The 11,892-nt window shown below is 41.3% G+C and overlaps 1 protein-coding gene across 5 annotated transcripts; it reads right to left on the bottom strand.

Annotated features, from left to right (window-relative positions):
- Positions 1 to 389: 389 nt before the first annotated feature.
- Positions 390 to 7,716, bottom strand: LOC137612253 (uncharacterized). Of its 5 annotated transcripts, none has more exons than XM_068340691.1 (4): positions 6,264 to 7,716; positions 2,593 to 3,240; positions 1,855 to 2,005; positions 390 to 917 (listed from the first exon to the last, which is right to left on the bottom strand). In XM_068340691.1, exons 1-2 carry the CDS (start codon positions 7,272 to 7,274, stop codon positions 2,695 to 2,697), a joined length of 1,557 nt encoding a protein of 518 aa, XP_068196792.1. In that variant the 5' UTR covers positions 7,275 to 7,716; the 3' UTR covers positions 390 to 917; positions 1,855 to 2,005; positions 2,593 to 2,694. The 5 variants fall into 5 exon arrangements, with proteins under 5 accessions (XP_068196792.1, XP_068196796.1, XP_068196791.1 ...); XM_068340695.1 differs by lacking the exon at positions 1,855 to 2,005 and adding an exon at positions 1,490 to 1,525; XM_068340692.1 differs by lacking the exon at positions 390 to 917 and adding an exon at positions 924 to 1,525.
- Positions 7,717 to 11,892: the final 4,176 nt, after the last annotated feature.

The raw sequence follows: 11,892 nt of genomic DNA, 5'->3' as shown, positions 1-11,892 counted from the left end.
CAAAACAAAAAGAACACTGTTTATATGTAGGGACCACAAATAATGTGTTTTCAAAATATGACCCCTTTAACTGCTGAATACACAAGCACACATTTATGACAGTCAATAGTGCCATGTTTTTGTCTGTCTCCCCAGCTCTTATCTGCAAAACAAACAAAAAATTAGAGGGAGACTTAGGGATGTTTGATTTTTGAGACGGATGGTCTACACTAGGGATGTGCTTTGATAGAAGCAGGTGGTTGTGAAACCTGAGTAGTGAACATCTCAGACATAACCAACAGAAACTGGCCAGGTATTATCCTGACAGATTAAGGTTACTTCTATCACCAGATGAGCCAGAGAAGTACTTCAACTTCCTCAAACATTTGGGATACATTTATTAGGCTCAGTGAATAAATAATTTCCCATACTCAGTGAAACGAAATGCAAGAGCCATTTTTTTATTTAACATGGAGCATACAGTGGTCAGCAAAACATGCAGCAAGAACAAGGTTACTGTGGGATAGGCAGTCTAAATTAGTTTCTAAAATATCGGTAATGTTATAAAGTTTAATAGTGTACATATCAGGTAGTATCTAAAAACGTTGTAGAATAATTGAAAACCAATTGATTTACCCTAAAACAATATCAACAATAAATTAAATAAGAAATGTTAAAAAAAAACAACCTTCCTTTTAATATGATTGGTTGTTGAGTAGCAATCCAGGGTTTATTCTTTGCAGTATTTTCCACTATATCACCAGTAAAAGTATAATTTGTCCAAGGTTTCACCAACACCATTCTTTTTTCTGTGCGTTGTCTGACAAAAAAGTCATGCGTCCGCTCTTAATAGATTTTTTTCTTTAAAAATACCCCCATCTTCAGGCCTTGCTCCATTTCCACCAGCTGACAGCTCATCATAGTGGCCTCAGTTTGTCCTGAAAATGTAATAACAGAAAACTTAAAACATCATTAAAGAACTAGGCAGGTGAGTGACAACCAAATCAAGGTTTTTATAACGACATTGGCTGATTGAGCCACAGGAATAGTTATCCTCTACTACACAGAATGTGTCCCTGAGGAAAAACAGGTTTTATTTTGATATGGCAAAAATTAATTAAAGTTTTCAATTAATTGCTGCATGACTTAATCAAATGGCAGTTGAGAATTGGGTAAATCAAGCAGAAAACACAGATTTATGTAATACAGACAAACTCATCATATACATACAAATGAGTTAAAAGCAAGATTATCAAGGTCACTAATCCACCTTGGCTGTAATATAGACATTAACATCTGTAACCATCATTTGAGAAGAGTATTTCTTTTTAAATTCCATACAATTGGTAAAATAAAAATGTTTATTTGAGGACAGCTGAAATTTATTAAAGTAATGTGTTTATATACATGTTTGTACATGGGCATTTCTGGCTTGCTTAGCACCTAAACTATTGGGATAATCATTATGACACTGGACCTGCTTTGAGTGGCAAATTCAACCGAGTCAGACCTTTGAAATACAACTGGATCAATGCTTTGAAAGACTCTGAAAAGGAAAAGAAATGACATAGACTTGAGAAAGCTGCAAATGGATTAAACAGTTATCTTACTATTGAAATGATAGCACATCCAAACGTTCTGTTTCAATTCCTTTTTCTGGCTGCCTCAACCTAAAAGTCGACATTGGAACCGTTTCCCTGCAGCGTAACATGGAGAGCTACTTTGCTATGCTATGGTGCATTCGTTTATATGGATGTAACAAATATTCAAAGAGGTTGCCTCACTACATTCTGGCACGTGTCCAAGGGTTTTTATGATTAAAACCAGATTTAGCTTGCTCAACTTGGAATTGCCAAAAAAATAGATTGTACTTACACATTTTCGGCACAAGAGGGAAGTGCTGAAACATGTGTTACGTGCTTTACAGTCGCAGTAAAGCTATTCCCTTTGCTGGAGGGACTTTTTCACAGATGCAATGTTGTTATTAAGTCTGCCTCTTGTTCACAGTCAATGATGATACACCTGGCTTTAGTACACATGAAAAAATCAAAGATTCCTTCTCATTAACCCATAGAAATAAATCATATCAATCCCAGGTAAGTGCCACGATCAGCTCCTAAATAAGCATGCCCGCTTTAGGGCCTTTCCTTAGCCAAGAGCATTTGAGTTCTTGCCAAATCTCAGTCCCTGGAGCCTGAGATACACTGTAAGTAGAGAAATGTCTTAACATTTTATCTTTCAATCTACCTTCCGATTCAAGCAATTGAATGACAAAAATATGATCAAGTGAAAACTCATTTTGAGTGGTGCATTTTAATTTACATAAAAAGCAATAAAAGGAAAACACATGACATTTAATTTGCCAAGAAACACATTTTGCGGTGTGATGTAGACGGGTAAATCACATGACATCAACAAAGGCAGACACATTACGTCCACACGCAGACATCAAACAGACACACAAACCCTTTTTTGTAGCAGGGAGGAGCACAGCATTTCATATACTGACTTTGAAAACTATGCTGCTGGTAAATACAGTAAACTTCATCAGCTGTAAGCCTTGGGGAATACAACACAGTAAAAGTAAAGAAGTCCTCTTCTGTCTGAACTTACCATGAATTGTTCCCCTGCCTGATCTCACTCTGACCTCCACTCGGTGTAGCAGGGTCTCATGTTTCAGGCCCCCGTGGTTCTGGGGCAAACCACTCCCCTCCTTCACACCATGCTGGTCATCTGGCGGGCTCTTGCAGAGATGGCAGGGGTTCTCACAGGCTTTGGAGGCAAGCGTGAGCCCGTTCGACATTGCCCATTTTGACGATATAGAGGAGGCTTCTGAGTTCTTGAATTGGAGGTGCTGTTACCAATAACCACCTCAGGTTCAAGACTTTGTGACTGTGGCTCAGGATGTGATTGGCCAATGTTGTTGGGGTGTCTGGGGGGATACTTGTGAGTAAAGTGACCATTGACACTTGGCATTTCATAGGTTATTTCATTACTGTGGTTGGTTGGGGTAAAGCAGCTGGTTTTAACCACTGATGCCATGTGAACAGAGGAGAGAGAGTTTGTTCTTAAGATGATGCAGTCTTCATTGGTTTGTTGTGATGCCTGGACGATAGCTGGCTTGGTATTGGGCAGTGCAGCCCACCTTATGTTACCTGGATTAACAGAGCCAAGAAGATTACTGGAAGACGTCTGAATGACGCATGGCACATCCTCACTGAGGTCAATACCGGCTGTGAGACGACTGATCTGCTCGACCACCTGAATGACAATAAAAACAGTTAGCAACTGAAAGAACTGAAAATAAATCACTCTTACATTTATTTTCCCATTTCTTCCAATTTTTGTACTCCACAAGGTTCAATGAAAATGTAACTTTTGTGTCTATCATATGTCTTTGATGCTGTAGTCATTGTAGACAGTTTACATTTCAGAATAAAACATGACATCTTAAAGAAATACACACACAATTTATTATTAAAAATTAAAAAAGAAGTTCTGAATTTTGTTTTGACCATGTTTATGTGAGAAAAAAAGAGGTACTAAAGAAATAATAGCAAAGAACAACTTATTTAGCAAAATTTTATAATTCCTTCCAGTCCTTCTGGTTATGCCCATTTATGTTCTACAATGAAAGATGGATATGGACGGTGTTTCTGTACATACAATAATTTATATTTTGGTATTCTCCAGAAAGCATAAAGTTGCAGACAAAATGGATTTATACAAACAGAAAACTACAAGGACATTTTAGCTTCAAGCAAGGCCGAAACTGTACAGAAACAATGAAGAAGAAAAAAGTGTGGGGTGGGAACTGTCATCAAATCTCTTTTTACCTATTAGTTGCCAGGCCACTAACAAATAAGACATTACCTCCACTGATGCAGCTTTATACTTTCTAGGTACATTATCAGTCTCATCTTCCATCGCCATATTTGTGGGGTCAAAGTTTTGAAACTTCAGTGCCCCTTTGTAGTTGTATATACTGTATGTTGATGTAAAGAAGTACGTAGGCATTGATGGATAGAGCAATTATGGACTGACATGATTTTTTTGTACATAGAAAGAGCATTAAATTCTATCGGCTTATCATATAACCTCATCAACCTGGTTGGTAACCATTGACTAAACTTTCTGATGGTAAACAAAGTATCTGAATTAGAGCCACCTGAAGCAGCTAAAACAAAACAAGCACAAAAAAAACAGTAAATTTGCACTGATCCATCAGTATAATAATACTGACATTATTTACCATTACATATAAGGCCATTTTAAATGATTGATGCCGTTCTTTTTTGACAATTTCTTTGCTGCTTTAGCTTCAAAGCTACTTTAGCAGTAGACGACAGAATAAGAAGAAAAGAAAGGCATTTTTTCCCCCTGCTTTTTATGGTAATGGTTTGGGGTAAAACATTAAATTATATTATGCTTCTCTTATGGGTAAAATAGAGTTTATGGTTTCCCCACTTGCAAAGTTCCCCTTTTTGCAATAAAAGGGCTTTTACATTTTAGTATTTGTACAGGTACTTTGGTACAAATGTGATTTCTAACCACAAATGTGTCTCTGTCTAAAGTGATGAGAAATAATTCAGCTAACATTTAAATTAAATCTTGAAGTCTTTCAGTTTCTATTGTCTTATTTCATAATCATTCAGATTCTTTAAATGTAATGATGCTTCATTACAGTATATGGCCTTGCACAGTTGCTTCCGTCTGTAAATCAATGCTATTTTACTTATGCATACAGAAGGGATACTTTAAGACAATATCATTAAGCAACTGCCTCATGCCAGATTTTTTAATTTGCTGCTCAAAATGCTGCTAATTTCATCAGTATCGCATTAAAGGTCAGTGTCAATCATTTTCAATCACAACTTTAGTGAGCAATTAGTGGGTCACAGAAATTGATACACACACACACACACACACACACACACACACACACACACACACACACACACACATACTGATATGTTCTAATGAACAATCCAACCGGAGATGCAAGACGTGTCAAAATGATCTGCTTTTATATTTATTTATTTATGTTACAAGTTTTATGTTATGTTGTTATTCTATGCTATGACATTCTATTCAATGCTATGCTATTCTATATTATTCTATGCTTTCTAAAGCTGTTTAAATCAATCCACTGGACTCTAAGAAAGTTTCTTTAAAAGGTTTTGCCTCTCATCCAAGAGGCTTCTTCAGTTCTGAAGGTGGCTGGTCTTGTGCCAGTTTATTAACCCTGTGGGGTGTGGTCAGTGCTATTCATATTTCAATTAAACCTATCTGGCTCCTCAACGGTGGTTGATGGGGGTTCCAGGGGGTTACAAGGGGGTGTCGTTGACATGCAAGTTTCACTGAACCTTTGTATACTCATGGGGGTCATTAGCATGAGACACATCATCTGAGTTAGTCTGCTGAGAAAATTATTTTTGGGAGTTTCGAAAGGACCTGATTATAAATGGGCGAAAGGTGATGTTGCAGACCACCCCCTTCATTCATAGATGGCTTCTCCACTTTGACATGGATGGATTCTTTCACTCCTGTTTCATACCATCTGTCTTCCCTGTCCAAGATCTGAACATCGGTATCTTGAAATGAGTTTCCCTCTTCCTTGAGGTGAAAGAAGACTGCTGAGTCCTGTCCTGATGAGTTGGCTCTCCTGTGTTGAGCCACAGGAGAGCCATGGACAACCATGACCTGGATAACAGAGAACCTACACAGACAGCTATGCTATGCTATGCTATGCTATGTTATGTAATGTTGTCGTGGTAGAAGTCTCAAGGATGAGAGGCTAAATGTCTTCAAGAAATTTTCATTAAGTCCAGTGAATTGATTTAAACAGCTTTGGATAACCATGACCTGAATAACTGAGAACACAGACAGCTATGTTATGTTATGTTATGTTATGTTATGTTATATTATGTTATGTTATGTTATGTTATGTTATGTTATGTTATGTTATGTTATGTTATGTTATGTTATGTTATGTTATGTTATGTTATCCATCCATTTCATTGTAGACAAGATGACCACTATTGTCATGTCTACAGCCACTTCCTCTGCTACAGGTAACAGGTGGGGTACACTCTGGGCCCGTTGTGACCAAGGGAAGTGCAAATAAAGGAATTAGTTATCTCACAAAGACGAAGTAACATTTTGTTCTGGTCTGGTATCATACAGATAAAAATTGAAGTGAATTTAATTTAATTGAAAGTGGCACATCTTGATGACTAGACCCCTGGTAAGGGATTCACATCCTGAAAAATAGGCAGTCTTACCTCTTTCATTTCCATGTGAACTTGTTTTAAACCCCCTAACACATCCTCTAGCTCTGTCACCACTTGTCTGATTTGATCTCTAACCAAATCTTGCCTCCTCTTCTGCCTCACCACCTTCAAACCTTTCCGATGGTTGTCACAGTTGGTCGTTGATTTTGAGGGCTCAGAATGGGTGATGCTGGAGGGAGGTAGGTAGCTCCTTTTCTGTATGCTTTGGTTGAAGTGTTTATGTGGGCTTTCTGTAGGTAAGAATACTTTATGAAAGCCAACATGTCCATTACAACCCTCTTCAGTTTCACCTTTCATGATGTGTTGGTCCTGATGTCTATGTCTTTCCTCCCCTAACTCAAAGAACACAGGCCCACAGTGGCCATTTGGCATGTGTAAATGTCTTTCATAAGGATTGTACATGTCCAAATGATAGTTCTCAGGGATACATCCACAGTCTTTCTCTTCCGCATCCATAGCAACATATCTGACAGTACTCTTGAGCCTGTACCCTTGACCTTTCGCCTGCAGATGTGGGAGAGAATGTGGGGCCCCATTGTTAATGGGGTGTGCCCTGGTGATGCTGTTCACCACACAACCACACTGTTCTGTGACAGTCGGGAAATGTCTCACCCCAGGCTCCAGTGGGTAGCTTGACTGGGCACGGTTCAACTCCCACAGGCAAAGTTGGTCTATGTCATCTGACTGGCTGTAAATGTCCGGCCCAGCAAACATAGGCCTCCTTTGTGGGCTGCGATTACTACTTCTCTCTACTCTATCCACTATGAATGCTCTCCTTCCTCCATCGTTGGTCCAAGGAGTCTGGATGTCCCTCCTGAAATCCAGAGATGGTTGGTCTGTCTTTCTGACTGATGCTGTTTGGTATCCTGGCCTACCGTGATCACCGTACCCTGGCTCCCCATAATGGACACAGTGCTGACAAGGACATGGACCGGAGGTGTTGATGTGGTGAAGAAGTTGAAGTTGTCCTGCACTTTGTGCCCCTTCTGTGTACATGTCCATAGAAGTCCAGAGGCTTGTGTGGATAATGCTTTAGAAAGCAACTGGTTACCTCCTGTCCCAGCTCTCTGTCCCAGGCATTCACTCGCTCTGTTTTCCTCATCTGAGTTTTCCCAAAAGAAAACTTTTCTTTAGCTCTTTTTTCCCCTCTCCAATCAAGCCTTATCCCTCCCCTTCCTTTCTGTGTGTTGTTTCCCTTCTTCACTCCTGTAGTTGTTAGTCTCAATCTCTGTTGTTTTCGTTCCTTGGTCCCTGTTTTCTTCTTCTCCTAACTTTTTTCTGCCCCTTCTTCTTCCTTACGATGTAACCCTCTAGATGGGGCCCCTTTCCACTTCACTCCCTCTCTGTGTCTTGTTCTCCTTCTCCCGCCTCGTGGTTGTCTCATTTGCTGCTGCAAATGAGACGGTTTCTCTCTCACTCTGCCCCTCTCTGTTTCTCTCTGTCTGTCTGTCTCTGTCTCTTTCTCTCTTTCTCTCTCTCTCTCTCTCTCTTTCTCTCTCTCTCTCTCTCTCTCTCCCTCTCCCTCTCTCCTTCTCCGGCTGTGTGTTTCCGTTTCCTCCCCTTCCCTCCCCTTCCCTCCCCTTCCCTCCCCTTACTTCCTCTTTCCCACTCTCCTCTCTTTCTCTACCTCTCCACCTCTAGCATATTCTCTCAAATAGTCAGTTATATCTGAATTTATGAAGTCTTTCTTTCTCCTTCATAAAAATCCAGTTGTGTTGTGAGGCTCCCCTAGTAAAGGACTATAAGGTTTTCTGTCAGAGTGTGTGAAAAAGTTCCAGTCCTGAAGCTGAGCTGATTGGCCCAACTAAAGCCGTTGCACTCTGCAATTAAATGCAGCCTGAGACTGAGAGGAGGAGGGGAGAGGAGGAAAGAAACATGGGAGGATGGGTTTCTAACACAGACCAGTAGTAGACAGCACTCTAAGTAAAGGAGACAGAGCCACTGCCTTTGAACAAAGGGAATGGGTTTCTATCATTCAGTATCTCCTTCTTTCTGTATTTCTGTCCATCAAATTCCTTTTCCACTTTGTTCTTTGGTATTTCTGTCAGTCTTTCTGTCTATTTCTAATTTATACCATTTTAACAACTAAACAAATCTTCACTTTGCAAAGGATATGCTTTACAGCAGCACACTATGAAATGACTTGCCCTCTGTTATTCTTCATTGTTGGTGAGACTAGATTTTTGTGTTGTGTGTTTCTGAATGAATGAGAAATAAAATGATCAACCTTCAGTCACCTAAAATCTCTGTACAAAATTGGACAACTGGTTGTCATGATAGCTTATGTGCAATGATATACTCCAGATGATATGAAAACTATTCACCTTAAAAATGTCACAAGTAAACTGTCCACAGAATGCCAGGACTCAGATGCAGAGATGAGAAACTGAACAAAAGTTCAACAGAAAATCATCATTCAGGTTCAAAATACAAAAGTTCACATAGAATCAGCTGTGGATTTGCCACGAGGGGCAAGATAACAAATAAACATCTTCACAAAGGGGAATACTCACAAAAAAATCCAACTGAAAAACCAGGTGCTCTGCTCTAACTGGTATAAGATTAAACATAAATACTAATCAAGACACTTGACACAAGAAGATAAGCAATACCACCTGCGGGCCGGAAAGCAAGAGGAAATCTTCAGGCACAGAAAATGAAAACAAAATGGACTGACACACCTCAGGCCAATCAACCTGAGGAGGCACATGTGTGGAAGTATAACACAGGTACAGAGACGAAGCTCTGCGAACAGGCTCGGCCCAACCTCCTGCCACACTCTAAGGCCTTGTTGAGACTGGTTGCCTATGTCTGATTTTTAGCCCATCCAGATTGATATCAGATGTCTCTTTTGTAGTCTAAACAGTCCCATACCACATGATATCCGATGTTTGCGGAATGATTGAAGCCACATTTGGGAGGTAATTTCATATCAGATATGGACAAGTAGTCTCAGTTTGAACAGCTCCAAACATTCCAATTGGATATGATGGTCCGTGACGTTATATCCGCGATGCGAGAGCAAGGCACCAGAAGAAAGAGCGTCATGCATTATGCAGCGGTAAAGAATGGAAGAAGTTGACAATGTCTGGTGTGTGTGAGATTTTCTCCACCTCTACCAGACAGTGATACTGCCAATACGCTAAGGTAACAAAACTTAATGTTCGTCGTTGTTGTTGTCGACGGCGCAATTATATGATCTCACACATTACACGTAGTGAACGACACCTCCGCCCCAACGTCGTTGTTACAGCAACCTGTCAGATCAGCCGATAATGTGGCCCAGTCTGAAGAGAACCAGATTTAATTTGGACACTTGCTAAAAACAGTGTGAACAGTCAGCCCTAAAAATCTGATATGGAAGGAAATCCGATATGCCTGCAGTCTGAATGCAGCCTAACAGGGTAAGACAAGCAGAATCATAACAGTGCCCGCCCCTTCGAAGAAACGCCTCCTGGTTTTTCACCAGGCTTCCCAGGGTTGTGGCAGAAATCCTATAGCAGTTCTTCTTTTCCTTTTAGCTTTTCCCTTCAGGGGTCGCCACAGCAAATCAGTTGCCTCCATCTAACCCTGTCTTCTGCATCCTCGTCTCTCACACCAACTACCTTAGAAATCCCACAGCAGTTGTGGGTCCAAAATGAGGGCGCAAGAGATCCAGGAGTGGTCTTCTGTGTCGCAACCCTCCCAGTTGACAAGGTATTGGAACCCCCTACCTCGCCTGCGGACATCTATCATGCAGTCCACCATGTATGCGAGATGGTCATTAAAGATGCAGGGAGGAGGTGGAGGTGGCTCTGGTGGCTGGAGAGGGCTATCCACTAACAACTCAAGGAGAGACACGTGGAAAACTGGGTGTATCTTGAGGTAAGCTGGGAGCTAGAGGTGGACAGTGCTGGGATTGATAATGTTTTTCTATGGGGAAGGGTCCCATGAAGCGAGGAGCCATTTTCCAGGAGTCGACTTGGTAGGGACGATCCCATGCTGACAAGCACATTTGTTGCGCCACCTGATAGTTCAGAGCAGGGGTCCTCTGTAGGTCGGCCAAAGGACGATTATGCTCAGCGGTCCATCCACACTTGCCGGACTGCGGTACTGGGTCTGAATGGAACTGCTACACCAGAATCCTGGCTGGGAAATAAACGAGGCTGGTAGTCCATGGTTATTATGAACGTGGACATACCTGTGGTGGAGCTGCCCAGGGAGTTGTGAGTATACCTCACCCAAGGAAGGTGGGTGGACCAGGTGGTGGGGAGGCGCGAGGCCACACAGCGCAGAGCCTGGTTGGCCCGTTCTGTCCTCCCGTTCATCTAAGGATGGTATCCCGAAGACAGGCTGATGGAGATCCCAAGCGCACTGCAGAAGACCTCTAAACTTGTGAGGTGTACCCCTGTCTGAGACAATGTCCATGCGGATCCCATGGAGCCTGAAAACATGAACTAGGAGACTGGCGGGCCTCCAAAGCAGTGGGGAGTTTGGGAAGGGAACAAAATGAACCGCCTTGGAGAACCGCAATGTGGGACTATGGGTGAGAGGGAATGAGTAGAGTGCTCAGGAGACCTGCTGGAGGCTATCTTCACCTCCCTCCATCTCCCTCCACATGCGGAGACGAGACCCTGCCCACAGGCTCGGTCTCACCTCCTGCCACACTCCAACAGGGCAAGAAAAACAGAACCGTAACAAGACTTACCTTAAAAATCTCAAGTCAGACACAGAAAGTGTCAAAAGGCACAACTACTCATATGAATATATATTTCGTGTTTTGTAAAGCTAGAATGATATCTTTTTGTGAATATATACTGTGTGAGTGTGTGTGTGTGTGTGTGTGTGTGTGTGTGTGTGTGTGTGTGTGTGTGTGTGTGTGTGTGTGTGTGTGTGTGTGTGTGTGTGTGTGTGTGTGTGTGTGTGTGTGTGTGTGTGTGTGTGTGTGTGTGTGTGTGTGTGTATAGCTCCCCTGGTGTTACTGCCAACTCCTTTCTGTGCCCCTCTCATATATTGATCCATTTGTCTACTCATCTTAGAGCAGAACAGGAGGCAGAAGCTTCAGCTAACTGGCCCCTTTACTCTTCAGATGACATCGTCTACACCAGTGGTTCTTAACCTTGTTGGGGGTACCGAACCCTGCCGATTTCATATGCTCACTCACCGAACCTTCTCTATAGCAAAAAAAAATTTTTTTTTTTTAAATTTAAGACATAAGTATATGTTTTACTAGTGTATTTAATGAATTATGCATTAATGTTACCTTTTTCAAAGAACAAAAGTAAGACGGTGAATGAATTCACATGAAATGACCTACCTGCAAATCAGTGTGACTTCTGCTGTTATTGAGAGACCAGTTCAGATATGCGTGGCTTCACCTTGGCAAGTGCTACTCTTATGTCATTTTCTTTTGTTTTCCATGCAGCTTAAGGAAGTGTCCCTTTGTTTTTGCCAGTGCAGACTAGAGTTGCTCAACTTAACATTGCAAATCATGCAGAAGGCTGACTCCCATCACGTTCCATTATACAGTACATTTAAATTCAAGTTACACATATTCGTCACTTCCTTTTTTGCTCGACATTGTATGAAAAGTTAGTATGAATTAAACTATTTAGAAAGCAATCAGATGACGTACCATCAT

This window comes from Antennarius striatus, chromosome 18, assembly GCF_040054535.1.
Source record: "Antennarius striatus isolate MH-2024 chromosome 18, ASM4005453v1, whole genome shotgun sequence".
Classification (NCBI taxonomy): domain Eukaryota; kingdom Metazoa; phylum Chordata; class Actinopteri; order Lophiiformes; family Antennariidae; genus Antennarius; species Antennarius striatus.
The sequence above is the reverse complement of the archived record's forward strand: the minus strand, read 5'-3'. Positions and strand labels throughout refer to the sequence as shown.

What these genes read in the sequence shown, in the direction of transcription:
- LOC137612253 (XM_068340691.1), bottom strand. Translation starts at nt 7,274, where the DNA reads ATGGACATGTACACAGAAGGGGCACAAAGTGCAGGACAACTTCAACTT. An exon ending in TTCACATGGAAATGAAAGAG is followed by an intron (nt 3,241 to 6,263) that starts GTAAGACTGCCT and finishes ATTGTCATTCAG; the next exon opens with GTGGTCGAGCAGATCAGTCG.